General features: G+C 44.9%; 1 protein-coding gene across 6 annotated transcripts in view; it reads right to left on the reverse strand.

Moving 5' to 3' along the window:
• Window positions 1-22714, reverse strand: part of SLC4A11 (solute carrier family 4 member 11) — a 114354-nt gene that overhangs the window by 25411 nt on the left and 66229 nt on the right. For all 6 annotated transcript variants that reach the window (XM_069856619.1, XM_069856617.1, XM_069856616.1 and 3 more), the window contains 6 exons: window positions 22336-22542; window positions 15659-15743; window positions 7311-7436; window positions 5691-5804; window positions 4698-4830; window positions 4316-4389 (listed from right to left, as the gene is read on the reverse strand). In XM_069856619.1, coding sequence (XP_069712720.1) covers window positions 4316-4389; window positions 4698-4830; window positions 5691-5804; window positions 7311-7436; window positions 15659-15743; window positions 22336-22542 — 739 coding nt within the window. The remainder of the gene's footprint in view (window positions 1-4315; window positions 4390-4697; window positions 4831-5690; window positions 5805-7310; window positions 7437-15658; window positions 15744-22335; window positions 22543-22714) is intronic.

Here is a 22714-nt window from a genome sequence, read left to right on the forward strand (position 1 = left end):
AGCTCACACAATGTTAAAAGCTCCTCTTTTAGCTACACTGCCACTTTAACAGTATTAATAACCCTTCTTCTACCACCTTTATGTTTTCAAAGGAGCCCGAGCATTTGATAAATTGATGGGGACAGTAGGGCATGGAGGTCACAAGAGATGGTTATTTCACATTCAATACTTCTGTCTATAAATGTAACGATCATAGAAGGTTTACAGTTGAAGATTTAACCTTTCCATTTGCTTTCAGCAGCAGCTAGAAATGAGGAGGTCGCTGCACTTTGCTCCTCGCTAAGGGAACCTTTATCATGCTTTCAACCTCATTACAACCTCCACTAGGGCTGCGTAATCCTGCATCACATACCATGGAAGTGGCTCTGCTGTCATTTCCTCCCTCCATCCTCACAGCTGTGTCCAGCCCAGGCAGGACACCCACACCTGCTTTGCAAACAGGTAAACTGAGGCACAGAACACTGCCATAACCCACACACCAGCATGGGACAGGTTGATGGAGGATTTGCAGCTTCCAGCTCTGAACACCAGAGGAGACTTTTGTCTTAATAAAAACCCTTATGGCAGTATTTCCTGGGGATCAGCAGCTGGCCAGGGCTAAAAGCTCATTCACCATCTCAGTTGACCCCAAGCATTACTAAGTCCTAGAGACACGCATAATCACCAAGCATATGATAAAACAACAGCACATACAATTCAGCAGCTATGCTGAATGCATTTGCAGGTGTCTAGATTTAGACTGAAATAAAAACCAAGTTAGTCTTTAGGAGGTTTTGTGGATTTTCTCTATTTCCCAGGCTTGGCTACGCTACAATAAACGTTTAGGACTGAATGTATCCTTGGTGCAAGTATTCAGCCTGATAACACCCCTGCACATGACCTCCCATGCAGGAATTTGGTTTGCACCCATGTCAAAACTAGGTAGGATTGCTCCCCTCAACCCTGGATACAAGGGAAGAAGCTTTGACTTTACTGGTGTATTTCAGTAAAGCAATGAAAGCAGGTGTTGCCCTCACTGAAACAGAGCCATCCTCAAGCCTAGTGCACACTCAAGTTCCCTCCAACAACATTAACTCACTTTGTTTGCTTCAGCTGCTTCGCTGCTGTTTCCTGCAGAGTGCAGGTGTCGAGATCAAACAAACAGCTTTGATGACTGGGCCATACGGTGAAAACAAAGTGTCACCGGGATAGCATGAACACATACAGCTCAATTCCTCTGTACAGCATCGCATCCCTGCCCCCCTTCTTTCCTGCACGTCCACGTGGATTTTGCAAAAAATAGAGATCAAAGCTATGAACAGAATGAGAGAAACGTCTCTTAGCGAGAGCAGCATGTCCCCTGACTCTCAGGACACCCAAAAGTCCCCAGGTAGCTGTTACCAGGATACATCTGACAGTAAGGTACCAGCTTTCTCTTCCTGCACAAGTTTTGAGTGGGAAGGAGAGATGGCAGCAGCAACCTTCACCTCCAGCTACAAAACAGGAGTGGAAGAAAAAAAGACAGGCACGTGGCCGTGAGCTGCACTGGTGTCATGTGTTTAAATGTGAGCAACGAGAGAGTTAAAGCTAGTGACGGGATGAGAGGGACCAGCTTCAAGGTGAAAGAGGAAAGATTTAGATGAGATGTTAGGAAGACATTTTTCCTGTGAGGGTGGTGAGACACCGGTTGCCCAGAGAAGTTGTGGCTGCCCCATCCTCAAGGCCAGGCTGCGTGGGGCTCTGAGGAACTTGGTCCAGCAGGAGGTGTCCCTGCCCAGTTCCAAAGCCCTTGCTGTGGATGATCTTTAAGGTCCTTTCCAACTCAAACTATTCTTTGTTTCTAAGGACAAAGTCTGTGCCCGCCAGCATTGGTGTCTTTCCGCATTTGGGAACGTGGCTGGACCTGGAGCCCCTTCTACTGGTGCACTGAATGCTCCCAGACGCAGCTCAAGCCAACATGAGTTGGCAAATAATTGGATCGTTGACTTGACTTTATTACCATTGTTCCTGCAAACTGAGCCCTTCCCAAGCAGAAAGAAGAATTACACTGAGTCACTAATTATACTAATTAATTTCCAGGATCTTCTCCTGTCCTCGCTTCAATGCTCTGAGGTATTAGTTGCTTTTCCAGAGAAGAGCAACGAAGCTGGTGAGGGGGCTGGAGAACAGGCCTTATGAGAAATGGCTGAGAGAGCTGGGGGTGTTTAGCCTGGAGAAGAGGAGGCTGAGGGGAGACCTCATTGCTCTCTCCAACTCTCTGAAAGGAGGTTGTGGAGAGGAGGGAGCTGGGCTCTTCTCCCAAGGGACAGGGGACAGGACGAGAGGGAATGGCCTCAAGCTCCACCAGGGGAGGTTCAGGCTGAACATTAGGAAAAAAATTTTCACGGAAAGGGTCACTGGGCACTGGCAGAGGCTGCCCAGGAAGGAGGTTGAGTCCCCTTCCCTGGAGGGGTTTAAGGGACGGGTGGATGAGGTGCTGAGGGGAATGGTTTAGTGATTGATGGGAATGGTTGGACTTGATGATCTGGTGGGTCTTTTCCAACCCGGTGATTCTGTGACTCTATAGTCCTAAAAGTCTGGCAGCTGAGATCAATAGACACCTTCTGTACTTTATCCTGCACCCCATTCCTCTGCTATGGGAAATCACCTCTCTTCTACAGAGAAACTGGGAACATTTGCTATTTTTTACAGAGCAGTTGGCTATTCTGTTGAGGAACACCTCAGTGCCACAAGGAGACAATCTCATGCCTCCAGAACAGGGCACTAACAGCACACATCAAAGCAATGCTACAGCAAGCAAGGAAACAGCAAAGCATCTCAATACAGCTCCTTCATTAAGCTTTGTTTAAGCAGGATATTTGAAAGACGCAGGTGTGTTGCACAGCAAAACAATTCCTGAAAGCATATCCCAAGGAGCCAAATTAAGGATTCCCAAAGAAGCGAGGAAGTATCTCACTACCAACTGCTGTACAGTGTCAAACCTACTCTTCGAAGGTTCTCTCCTTGCAAGCAAGATACCATAATCATAGAATGGTTTGGGGGTTAGAAGGAACCTTAAAGCCCTTCAATTTCTACCCCTCCTGCCACATACAGGAACACCTTCCACTCGATCAGGTTGCTCAAAGCCTCATCCAACCTGGCCTTGAATCCCTCCCTCCAGGGATGGGGCAGCCACCACTTCTCTGGACAACCTGTGCCAGTGACTCACCACCTTCTAGGAAAACATTTCTTCCTATGATTTCATCACAATCTCCCCTCTTTAAGCTTAAACTCATGCCCCCTTGTCGTATCTCTGCATTCCCTGATAAAGAGCCCCTCCCCAGCTTCCTGCAGGTCCCCTCTAAGGACTGGAAGGCTGCTATAAGGTCCCCATGCAGCCTTCTCTTCTTTAGCCTGAACAACCCCAGCTCTCAGTCTGTCCTCATATGGGAGGTGCTCCAGCCTTCTTACAAACTTCATGGCCTTTTTTGGACTCACTCTAACAGATCCATGTCTCTCCTATGCTTCCTCATGATGCGAGCCTGATAATCTTGAAAACAAAGGATGCGCTTAGGGGTCTTGGGTATGTCCTGAAGAATTTCAAAATTGTGTCCAACAGCCTCCAAACGTGAGGCTGTTGGACAACAGTTCATAAAAACCAAGGAACTCAAGGCCAACTTCTCACTGGGATGGACAGGTTGCCATTGACACGGCATTTCTGTTAAAATCTTTCACCTCCACAAACACCTCCTGTGAACCTTGACTGGGAGGGATGAGAGAAGGCAGACAAATTTCTTAAATCCCAAGGCTGCTCATGGATACTCACCTAGAGCTTAACCCAGAAACATGGATCGAGTGGCCAGAAGAGGCAGAATAGCTTTAGGAGCAGCTAGAAGGTACTGCAGCTATGCTGCCGTTACGGAAGGGTCTTGGAGCTCATGTAAGAATGGACAATCTCAACCCACCTTTCAATTCCTCTCCATATAGTTTTAATCATGGTGCAAGGAAAGAGGTCTAGATGCACTGCATGTAAATTGGATATTTTTTTGTCAAGACCAAGGAGACTGGTATCAGGAGAAGGACCTTCACAGCAACGTTATGTGGTTTCTTCGTTTGGTAAAGGTAAGACACTAATTTTATCCCAGCCAACTGAAATTTGAGCTGAAGCTCCGCATGTCAGCAGCTTTACCTGGACAAAGGGCTGCTTCAGTCTCTCTCACTGATATTTTTTTCCCCCTCGGAAAACTCTGAGCAAAGATGGAACAAATAAACATCATGCATATTTGCAGCCCTGTATCTCCCTTTGACAAGGAAGCAAAGTAGAGATCTGCACTGAAAAATATCATTCACGACTTACCTTTAATAATGCCTTTGAAGGCATCAAGCACAAATGTGATGGATATAAAAAGTGCAATTATTTCTTCTGTTGACCTGTGGAAAAATCCCAGGAATTAATACAACCATTAGAGTCGGCATTCAACTCCTTTCAAAGGAAAATCAGCATATTCATGCATTTACATGAAAATATACCAGTTTTAGTTAGATTTCAACACAGGAAACAAACCCCAGTGAATCTTTAAAAGCATCTTTCAAGATCAAACAATAAGCTGAAATGATGCTAGCCTCATCTCACAAAGTATATTTTGTGAGAAGTTTGTAATTAAGGACCCCGTGGAATGTATAATTTTTCCATTTGCTGCATAATCTGATCAAAAGATGACTTCTTGAAAAATAGGTACCTTTTAAAGAGCTTCATCAGAAGGCTGAAATTAAAGAGGGAGTACATCACAAGGAAAAAGCTGTTCCACAGTCCAATCCAGGCATAGAAAGCACTGAAATCCAAGTTGTAGTCATCACAGATTCCTCGGATGACTGCAAAGATGAAGCATTCACATGTCAGATCAAGCTTTTGTCATTACCACCCTGTGATTCCCATCTGCTTGATGGCAGAAAGAATCAATTTCAGAACTTCACCATAACACACTTATGGCAGATAGAATTAAACCCCTGCTTCTACGCTCCCACATGAACACTGGGCCAACCCAAGTTGTTCTCCTCCCTCCTCTTTTCTCCACTAGAAACAGAGAAGCACTTGGGAAACTTTCTCCCACACAGCTAAAAACATCTCTCCTAAGGATCAAAGCCACAGAATCAGCCCTTGGAATTTACTCTCGCTGACATTCTGGGATGCTGTTGGGCAAGGGATCTCATACATGTTTTTGCACCATGTTTATTCAGTCACTGTACTGTCGACAAACCCTCGTGTATTAAACATATCAAGTTAAACATAGTTCATCTGATCATTCCTATAGAGAATTTTACATCTCTGTCTCAGTAATATCAACTTGCAGCCATAACAGGAGAGCTATTGATCACACCTTAAAACATCAATTAAGAAAATAAAGTCAACAAAATCTTTGTGTCAGGCTCTTCTTCTCAATGCTGCCACAAGAGAAAACCATCAGAGATAAAATTTCCTCCTTGAAACAAAAGAAATGCTTATTCTCACAAAATGTTTTCTCTGGGTAAGATGAAAACCTTTAGAAATCAACCAACCAAGCCTGAATCGAATTCCTCCCCTTTACCTTAGGGCCAAAAGCAACCCTTGAGTATTGATTTATTAAACAAGACTCAACTAAAGCTCTAACAAGATTGCAAGGTTCTTGCACAAAGTCCCACTCCACCAATCACAATCACACCAAGCCCCTTACGTACACGTTTAATAAACTTACCATTAATGTAGAGCGCTAAAGGAGCTGTAGTTAGGAGCACAACTAGAGGCTGCCCCGAAAAGAGTGCGTAAAGCAGTCCTCCAATACACTGGCCAACAATTGTCTTTTGCACATCTACAAATAATTAGGAAGAATGGAAACAAACAGGGTTTTTAACCAACATCTCCCTGACCAAGGAGCATTTGCAGGGCATAGAAGCCAACTACTAGTGAGGAAGAGCAATGTTTAGGGAGCAGAGAGGAAAACAAAGTGATCCACTGCCAGCAAACTTGTATCGATTATTTAGGATGCCATCTGGTTTCCAGATACTTAACTAAGAAATTTGCATGAGTTTGGGTTGGTTGGGGGGTGTTTGTTGTTTTGGATCTTGGTGGGATTTTTAGGCTTTGTATTTTCAACAGCTATAAAAACATAATGTGAGTTTGTGGAGGCCATCAGAACAAGATTTCAACTGCTAGGAACTGTCATAGAATCACAGAATAGCTCGAGTTAGAAGGAACCTTAAAGATCATCCAGTTCCAACCCCCTGCCATGGGCAGGGACACCTCCCATTAGATCAGGCTGCTCAAGGCCCCAACCAACCTGGCCCTGAACACCTCCAGGGATGGGGCAGACAAAATCCTCAGGTAAACTGTGGCGAAGTTTACCTACTGGCGAAGAATTTCCTCATATCTAGTCTAAATCTGCCCCTTTCCAGTTTATAGCCATTCCCCCTAATCCTATTGCTACATGTCTTTGCAAACAGTCCCTCTCAGACTTTTTGTAGACCCTTCAGGTACTGGAAGGTCACTATAAGATCACCTGAGAGCCTTCTCTTCTCCAGACCGAACAACCCCAACTCTCTCAGCCCGGCCTCATATGGGAGGTGCAGTATGAACTGCTCCAGAGCCATAACTGGAGTAGAACAAAGCTTCATCCCCTGCGCTGAAGATCTGGATAAAGGCAATCAAATTCTGACCAAAAGCACAGGAGTTGCACTAGTTAAAAATGTGCACATAACCACACAGTTATAAAGTCAGTATCATTAAAATATACAGTAGTATATCCCTGTATCAGTCTAGTCAGATGGTGCTACACAAATTGTAGAATGGCTTGGTTGGAAAATGCCTTTGAGATCATTGACTCCAACTACAACTGTCCACTACTAAACCAGGTCACTGAGGACCTCACATACTTGTCTTTAAAATGCCTTCAGGGATGCGGACTCCACCACCGCCCTGGGCAGCCTTTGCCAGGGCCTGAGAACCCTTTCAAGTGAAGAATTTTTTCCTGATGTCCAATCTGAACCTGCCATGGTGCAACTTGAGGCCATTTCCCCTTGTCCTATCGCCTGTCACGTAGGAGACAAGACCAACCTCCACCTCGCCACAACCTCCTCTCAGGCAGTTGTTGACACTGATAAGGTCTCCCTTTCAGTCTCTTTCTCCAGACTAAAACCCCAATTCCCTCAGCAGAGCTCAACTTTCATAACCCTCCAAGAAAGAAGTCACAAACATGACAGAAAAGCCTTCAGTGGTGTTTTTTCCAGCAAATAAAACCCACCAAAACTATCTGTGACCAGAGCTTCCCAGCTTGAACACATGAGATACCACAACAGATGTACAAAACCAATAAACTTACCAATAGCTCCTCGGGTGTTTTCATCATTGAGTGACCCAAACGCAATGGATGGCAGAAGGCAGGCAAAATACAGAAAGATCATAGTCGTGATGTATTTTCCTATAGCTTTGTTAGTTCCAATAACACCTAGTGTAAACCAGAACAAAAATCATGTTATTACTGCCCACCTGCAAAGCATTGAAACCCTCCTTGCATCAGCCATATGTACCATTAGTTCTTTTAATGCTGGAAGGCACATGGAGAAGTTCAGACCAAGCTCGAGTCTTAAACATACAAAGTAGGACTAACATTTGCTTTTGTACAATCATACTCTCGTTCATCTGGGACCAGAAGCAGAATCACCAACATGCCACCAGACAGCTTCAACAGACATTCTGGCACTGATAAAACAGGAAATACTGCAAGCATTTGTTCAGTTTTGCCAGCCTCAGAAGCTTGGAAAAGGATCAAAGGAGCAGCCATAAGTTTTGGGTTTATACCCCCCTCTCCTTCTTTAATACAAAGTTTATAGGTGTTCTGGGCTTTGCCCCTAATGAGCTTCATGATGATCCCTCATCTTTGCAACTCATGATGTTTTGGGCAGGAAAACATGAAGCAATTCATTTTTCCCAAGGCAGAAATCTGAGGTTATAGGCTTGAATCAATAATCTGCTATGCTGAGCCAATTAGTGCTAGCAGACTTACAAAAACAAATAGCACAAGAGGTCAGGAATGCGTACATTAAAGAGGTTTGCTTTTAAAAAGCCCTTCTGAAAGAATGGTTCTCTTTTCCATCCACTCACTCCTTCTCATCTCCGTCGGAAAAAACACACCAGGCCAAAACAAAAGCAGCCAGAAAGAGAATTAAAGTGTCATAACATGAATTTAAGGGTCTCTGAAGTAGCTTCCCTTCCCTTTCCTGTTTTCAGTCTGATGTTCATCCCCAGTGAGCTCATATCACACAAGAGAAAGGATGAGAGATGACAACAGCTGATACTGCTCGAGGAGAACATAAGTTTTCACACAGCCTCTTCAGAGAGGATACACCAGAGAGGGCCTTTCAAAGAAAACCTTGAAACAGCCTTCGACCTGTCTGTGCCACCACGCTTGATGATGCTCCTGTTGCAAGATCCTTGGACAACCTTGGAGTTACCGAATTCTCCCTTCTGGAAGCCTCCTGAGCAGTGAATTCCCACACAGGTATCTACCCCTAAGCTCCCAAAAGCCCATTTAAGACTCGGCTAAGCATCAGTCCCTTGCTGAGGGAGCTACAAGCCAATGAGTTGAATCAGAGAAGGGAGGGTTTTGATACAAGGCTGCTGGTGCAACATTTCACAAAATCCAGGCATTGTCCCAACAGACTAACTATCACTGGGATAAAAAGTAATTGCTCAGTGACTTTGGGATCTTATCTGTTTTCTGCACAGTTTGCAGTGCAGAGATAAGGACAGGAGGAGGATGCTAAAATCAAAAAATCAAAGATTGTGAGTAATGAATAGGCAGCCACATGAATAAAGGATACCTTGTGATGGTTCCTGTCCATAGACATGAGAGGAACAGACATAAATAGGACTTCCTATGCTCAGCATCCTTAAAAAAATTAATAAAGGGCAGAGGTTGAAACTTGACAGCAGACATCTCAAGCATGCAAATATGAGTCTGACCTTCCAGGAGTCATTGGACCAGCTGTTTCAAGGCAAATTCCTTTCAATTTATTGTGAAGATTCAGAAACCACAGACCACATTCCTGACTACTCTTGGCAACTGAAGGACCTGAAATTTTCTTCTTGCAGATGAAACTTCCTCATGTGATCTTGAGTCCAGCTGCAGGCTCCTACCTCACACTCCCAAGTGCCTGGGACCTTTAGAGAAAACGAAAGGCTCTGCAGGGAAAACAGTGGACCGAGTGGTAGTCTTACAAGGATAGATGGTCACATCCTTCTTCAGAGGGCTCTGTGCTGCTCCAGAATATTGCTTTTTGGACAGTCTTGCCAACATGAAAGTCCAGAGGCAGCAAGGCCTGAATGCTTTGAAATCCTTCACAAAAAGACAGGCAACCAGGATCAGAGAAGCAACTAATAGAAAGAAAAATAAAGGGCTTATTTGCTGGGCAGAGAAAGCTACATAAGTGATGAGGTGTTTTGTAAAAAAACTTTAAGGTAGATAAATTGCAGTATGAAAAGGGCAGAAGGATGAAAGAAGCCTTGAAAAGCATCACATGGCCATGATAAGGACCTCCATGATCACCAAGGGCTTCTACTTGCTTTGCAAGGATAGAAGCAGAAACGAAAAGCCGAGTCCAAAACTTCCAGCAAAACGCACTTCTTTTAGTCCATCATCAGCCAGATGAGACCCAAGGAGCAATGAATCCTTTCTGGTGGGCAGCAAAATTCACTTCATAATGAAGACGGTAACTACATTAGATTAAACACAGTCTTTCATAAACACGATTAATCACTCTTTAATTGCAAATGAAATAATGAGCAAATACTGCCTCCTTGTAAAGATTCACCCACAAGCAGCACTAAAATAGAGCATTAGCCACAATTTACCTTTTGCCTTTTTAAAATCAACATCTGGCTAAACATTTCCAGGGTCTATTTGCAACCGGGGACTGACAGTATTTCATTTAAAAGAAGGTGGGCTGCATTATGATGCCATTTCATCTCCAGCAGGCTCATAAAGCCATTGAAAAATGTGTCACTCCACCTGCACAATATACATTTGCAGCAGAAAATCAACTCAGTCCAGCTGTGACATTTGAGTAGCTGACTATTACAGAAGCAATCCCTTGAAATTAAGATACATCCACACATTGAAAGAGGAAGCAATTATGTTCATCAACATGACAGTTCTATTTAACTTGCTTGAATTTCTGAAATGTCATAGCTTTTAAAGACAAGGTGAGAGTTTCAGAGAGAACTGTAGCACCGCTGGTCTCACTTTGCTTGGTATTCTGCATCAATAAGTTAACGACCAAGAGACCCAGAGACTTGGAATAGAGTTCATTAAGTCTATGAATTTTATGCTTACTGAACCAAAGTCGAGACAGACGGACATTCTATGAAATGTCTGATTAATAATGTTCTTTCTCATGTCCCTGAAATATGCAAGACAAACCAATTTTCATTATAGTGATCCGCAGCACAGCAGCAAGGATGTGTCAGTTAAATCCCTGATTTAAAAGAAAAAAAAAAAGAAAAAAAGCTTTCCCTTCATAGAATGATTTGGGTTGGAAGGGACCTTAAAAATCACCCATTTCCAATCCCACCGCCAAGGGCAGGGACACCTCCCACTGGATCAGGTTGCTCAAAACCTCATCCAACCTGGCCTTGAACACCTCCAGGGATGGAGCAGCCACAGCTTCCCTGGGCAACCTGGGCCAGTGCCTCCCCACCCTCACAGGAAACATTTTTTCCTAACATCTCATCTCAATCTCCCCTCTTTCACCTTAAAAACATTCCCCCTCATCCTATTCCTGCGCTCCCTGATAAAGAGTCTCTCCCCAGCTTTCCTGGAGCCCCTTTCAGTACTGGAAGGCTGCTATAAATTCTCCCTGGAGCTGTCTCTTCTCCAGGCTGAACAACCCCAACCATCTCAGAACATCCTCATGTGGGAGGTGCTGCAGCCCCCAGACCATCTTTGTGGCCTCCTCTGGACTTGCCCAAGTCCAAGACCGAAGTCCTTCCTGTGCTGCTCCTCCTCTTTCTTTCAAGCCTGTTTCCTATATGTGATAAGACTCCTGTAAGGAGACAACCACAGACAAACCAAGATATTTCTATGCATCTTAGGGGCTTCCTTTCCCACCACTCAAAGAAAAACTTCGAAAGCTGTAAAGCCAGGTCATTATGCCACAAAGCATTCAACAAGTCAGTATTCAAATTGCTGTTGAACTTTCACATCCAGGTGGTATTGAGGAATGAAGGGCTGCAGTGACACAGGAGCTACTCCATCACCTAACCTTGAGCAAATGCACTGAAGAGAAGGGGAAAAGCCTCTCTGCAACCCCTTCATTTTTCTTCCTCCCCCAAAAACGAAATTCTGCCTAGCAAGGTGGCCAGGACAATCAAGTGGGACTGCTGAAGAAGATTAGCACGTAACAAGACAATCTGTAGTGAACATCTTAGCTGGTTTAAGGTCTGTGCTACCTTAGACAACCAGCAAGACAGAACACCCCTTTTCAAACCCCACTTTTCGCAGTGCCTTTCAAACTTCTAGTGTCTTCAAGCTTCCTTCTACCAGTAGTGCAGGCACGTTTAGCTTTGGAGATCGCAGGACCAAGGACAGGGAGGAATCCACATCTCCAGCTGAACTATCCACCCACCTCAGCCCTGTATTGAGGACAGAGGTCAAGGAAAACAGGGGCAAATAGAATAAATGTCAGCTCTGCTCTCTTCCTTTCACTCTCATTCCCCAAAAGATGAAGGAATAAGACAGAACACAGCATCAAAGCTCATAATAAAAACCTCAGGCACCTCAAATATTCCTCCCATGGCGCTCCAGGCACTACATTTATGTTCAGTTCACTGTGTTGTACTAGAAAATACACACTGAAGAATGAGGGTAGCAGCTCTAAGGGGTTTCAGGAAACTTATAGCTGAGTTCAGGTAGAATTCCCTCCTTCATTCAAACCACCCTCAAAATAAAACATTTAAGCAAGCTCCTCCGGTTCAATTAAGACTAAAGGATAATAGTATTGACATACATGTGTTCTGAGCCTATTTGACAAGAGGAGGAGGAAGTTCTGTACAAAATTTTTCTTGAGAAAGCAGAACGCCTTAGAAAAATGTTGTAGTCATTAAGAGGAGAGTGCACGCCAAGTTGTATTAATCCTAACTTTAAAGGAAAGTTACAGGAGTTCTTCGGCTCAGCATAATCCAATTGTTCATCTTCAGGTGCTCCTCCAGGAAGACACGCAGTACAAGCCACCCATATCATTAAAGTTCTGGACCACAAGTTTAGAAAATTCTTCCTTGATCCTGGAATGTTCAGTAAAATACATAATTGTGCAATCCAAAGCAAACCCAAGGCTGACAAATCCCTAATTTGGAGGGGAAAAAAAGAAAAAAAGAGAACGATGATGCCTTTCTTCCCTCTCCCAAATCACGATGGTTACGGATAATTCAACTGTCAGCTTTGTGCAGCATGTGAAGACCACCATTCCTACAAAAGCGCAGCTGACAAAGTATTTGCCAGCTCTACAAAAGCCTTATTATTTATCATCCTGCCCCTAATTGGTTTATCTGCCTAACCCAAAACCACATGATGCTGCACAGATTGAGGATTTAGAGACTCCAATCATTCAAAAAAGGCATCTTTGCAATTCAGAGATCTTTGATGGCGCATGTGTGGTTGTCTGGAGTGCAGATACTTGGATAGCTCAAATCCCAAGTGTTCTGGTACATTGCTGCTTTGAGATGGTCCAGGAATTTCACATTCCTGATCACCTTTGGTCTTGGTGGTTTGTGGCAGATGTTTTATGCTCCATCTGGTTTTCATTCCACGTAGACACTTAAAGAATTCATCCTAACTTCTGATTTCTGGGAAGAAGTGGCACATGCTAATATATATACAGGTTTTCAAAAATCCTGGTTTTCCCATATTGTATTTGAAAGAGCACAACCACTTCTAAGGAGAGTGCTTCACATTTGAGCTGCAGCGGTTCTTGAGCTTCAGTCGGCTCATTTCTGCATCTTTCACTCTCCAGAAATAGTGTAACAATGCCAACCAACACTTTTTACCATATACTTGCATTTTTATACCAAAACCATTTTTTTTTCTGGTGTACTTGTAATGCTGGATTCTTACTGTGACAATATTTTATTATTCAGGGCAGATGCAATCAAAGGATCAATTCTTCCAAGCTACTCAGTCTCAGTACCTTGTTTAGACCAAGCCTGATCTGCTGCATACATAAGGTTCAGGGAAAACTTGCAGACCTAGTGATAACCAACAGCCCCAGGAATGAGGGGCAGCGCACACAGGTTACTTTGGATGTACGCAGAGCCAAAACATGTGCCCCAAATTGGATTTCCAAGTCTGCTCCAATGTTGGCTGCAGGACCATCACATGATGCTTTTGTGCCTGTGAACCTGCTGTGCCGAGGACACAGATGTAGGCAGAGCAGACACTGCTCTGTGTTGAGTTGCACAAGGGTCCCCATAGGATGTTTCTCCCTGAATGGCAGTGCCCAAAGATTTCCTTTCTGGAGTGCTTCAGTATCCCTTTATAACAAAAAGGTAGACTTGACAGCCCTACAAAGCAACACCCGTAGAAGTGTCCTGAACCCACTCCAGAGTTGTCCAGATTAGCACCTTAAGTCCCCTACTGGATCTGGTGCCAATGAGAAACACACCAAGAAATACTTTCAACAAACTGGTTTCTGCTACCCTGAAAATTTATTGTGCCTCTTTCTCCTCAACACACCCTCAGATCCCCAGAGAACAAAGCACTAGATTGACTTCAAGTGACATATGCCCTCTTTTCACCCCAAGCCTCCTGAAAATAGCTTCTCTGCAACAGTTACAAAACACCTGGAGAAAGCATCCAGAACTCAGCCACTGCACTAAGCCAGCACCTCATCCCTTCTTATTCTTCCCACCAGAGCGGATACCACTAACTTCAGAACCCACTGTAGTGGGTGAAGCATTCCCAGAAGACAAAGCTGGAACTCTGTGGCAAGTACCCACTTGGCAGCTCCCCCAAGACACATATGGCATCTCCTTCAGCTGAGCAGCGAACCACCCATTGAATCACAGAATGATTAAGGCTGGAAAAAGACCTCCAAGATGACCAAGACCAACTGTCAGCCCAACAGCACCATACCTAATAAATCATATCCCCAAGTAACACATCTACATGTTTTTTTAACACCTCCATAGATGGTGACTCCACCACTTCCCTGGGCAGCCTCTTCCAATGTTTCACTGCTCCCAGTAAAGAATTTCTTTTTACTATCCAAGCTAAACCTCCCCTGGTGCAATCTGAGATCATTTCCTCAGAGATTGCTAGAGCTCCTCTACTGCTGGTGACCATCCTTGTTGAAATGGAGTGGAGGACACAGCCATACCCCAGCCACACGTGCTTTCAGCTTCAACTGTTGTGGAAGGTCGCTTTGCCAGGGCTCAGGTGCGCATCTTATTTTCTTACATCAGCTCCAAGAGAGAGCCCTCAGCAGAGAAGCAGCAGGGGGAGAGCTGGGATAGTGTGGCTTGAGCTAAGGAGGATTTAACAGCAGTAAGGTGTCTAACAGAGCCCTGAGACTCTCCCTGCCCACACTTAGCATCTTTATTTTATACAAACTTTTCAGTTTGATACTTGAATATATTAACCAACTTCCCTGTAAGCTATAAGAACCTGAAAGTGTTTTGATGTCAGGCTGAGGCTCTGTAATCATGGATTGCCCTGAAGACTTTTCACAGCCTTTAAGAATCTCTGGAAGTGAAAGTTTGAAAGTGAAAAGGAAGAAAGTTACTCTTAAAACCAACAAGGCTATTGTGAGAGCTATATAAAGCCTGAAACCTGAGACTCAATATAATAAACACGGTATTGCTGCTCCTGTGATCTGGTTACAGCGGACAAGCTATATCCTGTTTTTAAAAAGACTGAGCTGAAATTACTGCAGCTCAGATTTTGTTTAGGCATTCCCAGCTCCCCCAGCATCACCGTAATTGCTACTGATGCTGGCTTGCTAAGACAGCAGAAAGGATCTATTAGGTCGATGCTGACTAATAAGGTTGCAATGAGTTGTTCTGTGTCTACACACGACAACAATCGATCCACTTAATCGCCTCATTGCTTAATAAAGAGTAAAATCCTCATCTACATGCAGTTATCATCTTCATTAAAGGAACATGGCAAGATTCTCATTGATAGGGTGTCAGGCTGCCTATCGACACGTTTTGTAAACGTATTCATAGGATGGTCTGGATTGGAAGGGACCTTAAATCCCACCCAGTTCCAACCCCCCTGCCATGGGCAGAGACATCTCCCACTAGATCAGGCTGCCCAAGGCCCCATCCAACCTGGCCTTGAACATCCGCAGGGATGGAGCAGCCACAATTTCCCTGGGCAACCTGTGCCAGTGTCTCACCACTCTCATTGTGAAGAGATTCCTCCTCATATCTAGTCTAAATCTGCCCCTCTCCCGTTTATACCCATTGCCCCTAGTCCTATCACTACAAGCCCTGTAAAAAGTCCCTCCCCAGCTTTCTTGTAGACCCCTTCAAGTACTGGAAATAGTCTTTTAAATACGAAATAAGAGCTATTACACATACCAAAGAGCACATTCAATGCACACTGTAAACAGGACATCGCATCACAGAAATTCAAAATCAAGCCAATGCTTTCATAAACATTGGCCAACATACCGTCAGTGAAGTCCAAAGCGTACACTGGAAATCTTCGTGCAATGTCATCAGAAATCCCCTTGCCAACATTGAGAAACTCATGCAACTAAAGAAAGGAAGGAAGTACTGTGTCAGTTTAAAGGCTCGTGCATTGTTAAAGAGATTAACCTCCTTATACAATACTGATAGGAGAAGAACTGGTCATTTTGAATAAGGCATTCAAATCTGATTCCGTAATGATAATAAAAAATAAACTCTTCGCACTTCAATTCATATCCTCAAAAGCATTGTAACAATTAAGAATCTGCCAGACCACCCTATTTTCCTCCCTTCCTTCCCTTTCCCCCCCTCCTGCATTTGTATCTGCATCCCTGCTTTGCAGGTGAGGGAGCTGATGCACTGCATGGCAGCAACCTGCTGAGAACACCCTAGCCAACAGCAGGATTATACCTTAGGGTGCTGACTAACACCTGAGTACCCATGGGTCAACATCAGGTCAGAGATGCTTTTCCAAACCCTCCAGGCAACTTTTTTCTTCAGATGCCCCTGGAAAAAGTCTTCCCCTCAAAACCACATGAAGCCCCCTGAAAGGAGATGCCCAGCAAGCGCTCCTTTCCTTGGTACTTCCACAGGAAACGGAGACCTCAAGTTGATTGGAAATAAGACTGTCAGCACCTCAAATTTCACAGAAAAGAATCATGGAATGTCCCAAATTGGAAGGGACCATCAACCTGAGTTGGAAGGTTTATTAAGTCCACCTCCTGTCCCTGCTCTGGGAAACCCCAGCATTAACATCATGTGTCTGAGGGAGTTCTCCAAATGCTTCTGGAATATTGTCAGGCTTGGTGCCATGACTGCTTCCCTGGGGAGCTGTTGCAGCACTCCACCACCCTCTGGGTGAAGAACCTTTTCCTAATGACCAACCTAAGGCACATCTTCCTGCTATTCCCTTGGGTCCTTATCATTGGTCACCAGAGAGAAGAGATCAGTGCCTGCTCCTCCTCCTCCCCTTGTGAGGAAGCTGCAGATCACTATGAGGTCTCCCCTCAGTCTCCTTTCCTCCAGACTGAGCAGACCAACTGACTTGAGCAGCTCCTCATAGGGCTTCCCCTCTAAACCAAGCGAGAATAACTTCACATAACCAAATCATAATTTCTGCCCGCTAAGACAGTAAGATCATTGTGAAAGTGTTCCAGAAACAGCACGTTTCCTTTTATTTCTGGTTTGGGGGCCTGCAAGGTGCAGTGCAATCGTTTATATGGTCTGAAGCACGCTACAGGCAATAAGGAGATCTTCAGAAACATGTGACAGCTGCTATTGACTTACAGCCTCCCAATTCTCACAACTACACCCTTATGGAAAGCACATGGAAAGCATCAGAGTAGGCAACACTTGCAAATGAGGCACCTGTCAAGATTTTTCCTGTTATTCTCAGCTCAAAGAATACACATTACTCTGAAAATCAAATGCACCTTTATACAGTGCTAATTACCCCAGCTGTCTCATCTAAAACATTTCATATGTTTGCTGCAGAGACAGACACAGAAAATTTATAACCCCTACTAGGGAGTGTAAGGTGGGTGGTCATCAGAGATCCCAAATTTACACCACAGAATCATAGAATGGTTTTGTTGGAAAGGATCTCAAAGCTCATCCAGTTCCAACCCCCTGCCATGGGCAGGGACACCTCCTACTGGACCAGGCTGCTCAAAGCAACATCCAGCCTGGCCTTGAACACCTCCAGGATGGGGCAGCAATGACTTCTTCAGGCAACCTGGGCCAGTGTCTTACCACTCACAGAAAAACATTTCTTCTTAAGATCTCATCTCAAATTTTCTCCCTTTCAGCTTTAAACCATCCCCTCCCTCCCTGGACTCCTTGATAAAGAGCCCCTCCCCAGCTTTCCTGTAGCATCCTTTCAGTACTGTAAGATTACTATAAATTCTCCTTGGAGCCTTCTCTTCTCCAGGCTAAAACAACCCTAATTCTCTCAGCCTGTCCTCATATGGGAGGTGCTCCAGCCCTCAGATCATCTTCACGGCCTCCCTCTGCATGCACTCTAACAGATCCATATTCTTCCTGGACCCCAGGTGAGGTCTCACAAGAGCAGTGGGGCATAATCAGCTCCCTCAACCTACCTGTCCATATTTCTTATCATGCACCATCTCCAAAGAGCAGAGACATCTTCCAAACTCTAGGGCTGCTTTATGTAGCGACTGATAAAAACCACTGTTTTAGAAAAGGCTTGACACTACAGTGCTTGTTGAATGGGCTACATCCAGCTTTGTCTTTTCTCATGGGATTCACCTGCCTTGCAGTGCCTCAAAGATCAGAGCCAAATACAACAAGGAAACCTCTCCTTTAAACTGAATACATGGGACACAGCAAACACTAGGGTTTGGGGTATAAACCATCCCCGCAGTGGGCCAGATCCCTTATCAGTAATCCTTACAGCTCATTTCACTTACTCAAGTCGGTTCTTTTGCACTTGATATTCTGCCAATACAAACTGTTACTTCAGGACAGTTTCAACTCTAACCTGAACGACCAGGATGAAAAGACAGCAGGCACCAGCACAACATCTGCATTTTAAGCATTTCTGAAAAACCTATGAGCTTAAACCATTTTTGGAGGCATATTTGGACCTCAAAGCCACATGCACTTGAAAAGCAATTTAATTTCTCCCCCCAGAAAGACATTCCTGAGGGCACGAGTCAGCCAGAGAATTACAATAGCTCTAATGACTAATATGTTTACTCGTCTCATTGCAGTGAGTAGGGGAAAACGATGCTCAGGGTATCTTATCTTCTGGGGAAGAAGCCACGCACTTGCTGCTGGCCCCAGGCTAAGCGTGGGGTAGGGAGGGAAGGGGCACTCGTGCACATTGCCTGTTTGTAGGCAGCACTGAGTGGGCAGAAGAGAAAAGTGCTCCTTAACTTCTTGTCCTATGAGGCACATTGAAGCAAATTTGAGAGAAGGGAAAGCAATGGGATATAAGAACCCCCTCAATTCCTTCATGCTTTTATCTCCTGTATGCATGCATGCATATAGCCTAGGATGTGGTGGTGGCACCACCACCAGGTGGCACCTGTTTATGGTGGCACCTCTCTCATGGCCCTATGATCTCCTTTGATTTAACCTCCTGATACTCTGTGGCCTTTATTCAGGTGGCCAACCCCATCAAGCTCAAGATTTCTTAGCCTTTAAGACCTGTAGCCCAGGTTGCCAGCACCAAAACTTCCTTTCAGGCTCCCCTTCCCCTCTTCTGCACGTCTTTCCAGTGCTCTGCCTGTGTTGCTTCTAATGCAGAGGGAGGAAAGAGCAGCAAAAAGGAGTAAACAACAACAGAAATCATAGATTATCAGTTCTCATTTAAAGTACTGAGGGGCTGCATAACTATTTTACACAGACCAGGGACATATGCAATCCTCCCACCTACTGACGTGAGCAGACAGAGCCCAGTCCTGTCAGCAAATCCACACAGGCATCAGATAAAATCACAGCCAGAAAGCATCAACTGTTGGGGCTCTTCCATAAACAAAATCACAATTAGATGCCTCAGTAAACAAGAGGATTTCAGGTTGACTAAATGATGACTGAGTATGTAGCCTTGCCTAAATAATCCTCTGAGACGAGCCAAAGCAAACTGTGCTGTAGGCACAGCATGGTATGCAGCCATCATGTCCCTCTTAGGTATTTTCACAGAGGCAAAAATGAGAATTTGCAGAAATCCCCACACTCACATAGAGCATGAAGCCCATTTCTGCCCCTCTACTACAGGAGCAAGTGAGTAAGGGAGGCAGGAAGCACATTTTTATGCTACCAAGAAGCTTTACCCTCCTGAGGGCTCACTTGTAATAACACATTGGCTCTGGATTACAGTATTTATCTCACTGAGGGTGGTTTACAGGTTGGAGTTACACCCTGGTCTCATATGAGCTTATGTTCATATTAAATGCTTCCTTTATAGAATCATAGAATAGTTTGGGTTAGAAGGGACCTTAAAGATCGAGTTCCACCCCACCCTGCCAAGGGCAGGGACACCTCCCACTAGATCAGGCTGCTCAAGACCCCATTCTCCTTCCTAGAAGGCTGCCACACAAGGCAGGCAGGGGGGAGATGCGGCTGCTGGAGATGGCTCTCATAGGAACTGAAGAATGCAGGCTAGGATCTCAAATCAACCTCGCTTCTCTGCAGGCAGATCTTTTCTCTTGCCAGGAAAAAACTCCATCCCAGGTCTTAAGGTCTATGCTGACAAGGCAGGATGGAGAACAGGCCTTATGAGGAACGGCTGAGAGAGCTGGGGGTGTTAAGCCTGGAGACAAGGAGGCTGAGGGGAGACCTCATTGCTCTCTACAACTACCTGAAAGGAGGTTGTGGAGAGGAGGGAGCTGGGCTCTTCTCCCAAGTGACAGGGGACAGGACAAGAGGGAATGGCCTCAAGCTCCACCAGGGGAGGTTTAGGCTGGACATCAGGAAAAATTTTTTCACAGAAAGGGTCATTGGGCACTAGCAGAGGCTGCCCAGGGAGGGGGTTGAGTCACCTTCCCTGGAGGGGTTTAAGAGACAGGTGGACTAGGAGCTGAGGGACATGGTTTAGTGATTGATGGGAATGGTTGGACTCGATGATTCGGTGGGTCTCTTCCAACCTCGTTATTCTATGATTCTGATTCCTCCAAGAAACACTAGAAAACAGTTACTGCTACACAGGCTGCGTCCCCTGAGATGTAAAGCATAAAATAGTTTAAACAACTTACCAAATCCAGACCAAGAATGGTCAATGCCAAGAGCAAGCGTGCAAGAAACAAGTGCTGCTATCTACAGCTCAGAATCCACCTGGCCAAAACTGCTTGATGGAAGAGAGATCCAGACACTTCACCTGCTCTACCAAACCCCACCATGAAACACCAAGTACTTTATCTAAATTACATTACTGCAACTACTCCAAACGCCACCACTCTCAATGGTTTAGGTTTGAAGAGGGTTTCAGGGCTTGGTCTGCAACTTAAGAGCAGGTACGCAGTCTAGGAAAGTTCAAAGCACTACCTATAAACAAATAGATCTTGCAGGAAAAATGAGCTTTGCTCATTTCCAGATGTACAGATCAAAATCCCTTAAGTCCATTCCAGCAAAGAAAAAAGTGATAGGTTAACCACTTTCTGCACTGTAGGCAACCCAAGGCTTTAAGATAATTTGTAATTCACGGATAGGTGCCGCAAGCTAGAGATGGCACAATTTGTTTTTCAGGTACGCTGTCTGGTTAAAGAATGAATTTCTGAACGGAAAAGCAAAGCAATGACCAATACGCAGGAAATTCCAGAAAAGAAAGCAGAGTTACAGCATTTCCCTCGAACTTTAAAGTCCAAAGCAAGTAACTTTTTACAGAGCTACAGATCAAACTCTGAGAAGTCAGGCCAAATACCGACTGGCTACTTAAATGAAATTACCATGCAGGGATGGCCAAGAAGTCTTTTAGCTGCAGGAAAGACAAGCAGCATCTTCTTCAGAGACTTATTGCAAGGATTAAGTATTTTGGACTGACAACACACAGCGATCCATTAATCCCATCCTTGACTGAGAATCTGGAATGAAACTCCCGTAACCATTTCAACCCCCTGCTACTCTACATCCCTTCGGCACCTGCCTCTGAAGGGTTTTCTTGGGATTCACAACAGGAGCATAGGACAGTGGACATACACACAGCAGTCATTGGTAGAATCATAGAATCACTAAGGTTAGAAAAGACATCTAAGATCATCCAGTCTGTCAACCCAACACCACCATGACTACTAAACCATGTCCCCAAGTGCCATAACTACATGTTCTCTCAACACTTCTAGGGATGGTGACTCCACCACTGCCCTGGGCAGCCTCTTCAAATGCTTCACCACTCTTTCAGTAAAGGAGTTTTTCCTAATATCCAATCTAAAACTGCCTTGGTGCAATTTCAGGCCACTTCCTCTCATCCTATTGCCTATTACATGGGAGAAGAGACCAACACCCACGTCACCACAACCTCCCTTCAGGGAGTTGTAGAGAGCAATGAGGTCTTCCCTCAGCATCCTCTTCCCCTCACTAAATAGACAGTTCCCTTAGCTGCTCCTCATCAGATTTGTGCCCCAACTTCACTGCCCTCCTTTGGATGTGCTCTCAGCCCTTCAACGCCCTTTTTGTAGTGAGGGCTCCAAAATCAGACATAAGATTTGAGCTGCAGCCACGCCAGCGCTGAGTACAGGACCACAATCGCTTCCTTGGTCCTGCTGGCCACGCCATTTTTGATACAAGCCAGGATGCTGTTGGCCTTCTTGGCTACCTCAGCAGACTGCTGGCTGATGATCAGCTGGTGTCAAGCAGCACCTCCAGGTCCTTTTCCACCAGGCAGCTTTCTAGCTGCTCCTCCCCAAGCCTGTAGCACTGCACAGGGTTGTAACCCACTTACCCAACCCAACATTTGGTATTGTTTAATCTCATATAATTGGCCTTGACCCATCGATCCAACCTGTCCAGATCCCTTGGCAGAGCCTTCCTACCCTCAAGGAGATTGACACTCTCACCCAAAGAAGCCTCAGTGCCGAGAGCTTGCTAGGAGACCCCAGCAGATGCCAGCAGCACAAGTACTTTATCTCCTTACCCTAAACTCCTTGCATTTATGCATTCTGACACCACTGAAGCAGGGGCACGACATTGACCAGTCTTACCTTGAGTGGTTTAGGACCATGTGACTTGTGCCCATCACTCATCGCTGAAGGTCTCTGATTCACCACCGTCAATAAGTGGCGCTGGTGGACTAAGGCTTCCTTGAACTCCTCTTCTGTTTTGGTTTCTAGGAGTTTCTGCCGAAAGGTAATGTCTGAAAACATTGTGGCAAAGGTCCTGCCCACTTCTGTGGCTGTTTTAGTACTTTTCTGAGCAAGAAAAGAAGACAGAAAAAAAAAAACCAACTTGTAAAACTCTTTTCTTTCACTTCTGAAAGGTAAAACCACTGATTTAGCCCATTGGGCACCATTAGAAGAGCAAGCTGCCAGGCTTGCTGACTGATCAGTCATATTTGACCAACTTCCCAGAATTTGAGCCAAA

This window comes from Phaenicophaeus curvirostris, chromosome 4, assembly GCF_032191515.1.
Source record: "Phaenicophaeus curvirostris isolate KB17595 chromosome 4, BPBGC_Pcur_1.0, whole genome shotgun sequence".
Lineage (NCBI taxonomy): Eukaryota > Metazoa > Chordata > Aves > Cuculiformes > Cuculidae > Phaenicophaeus > Phaenicophaeus curvirostris.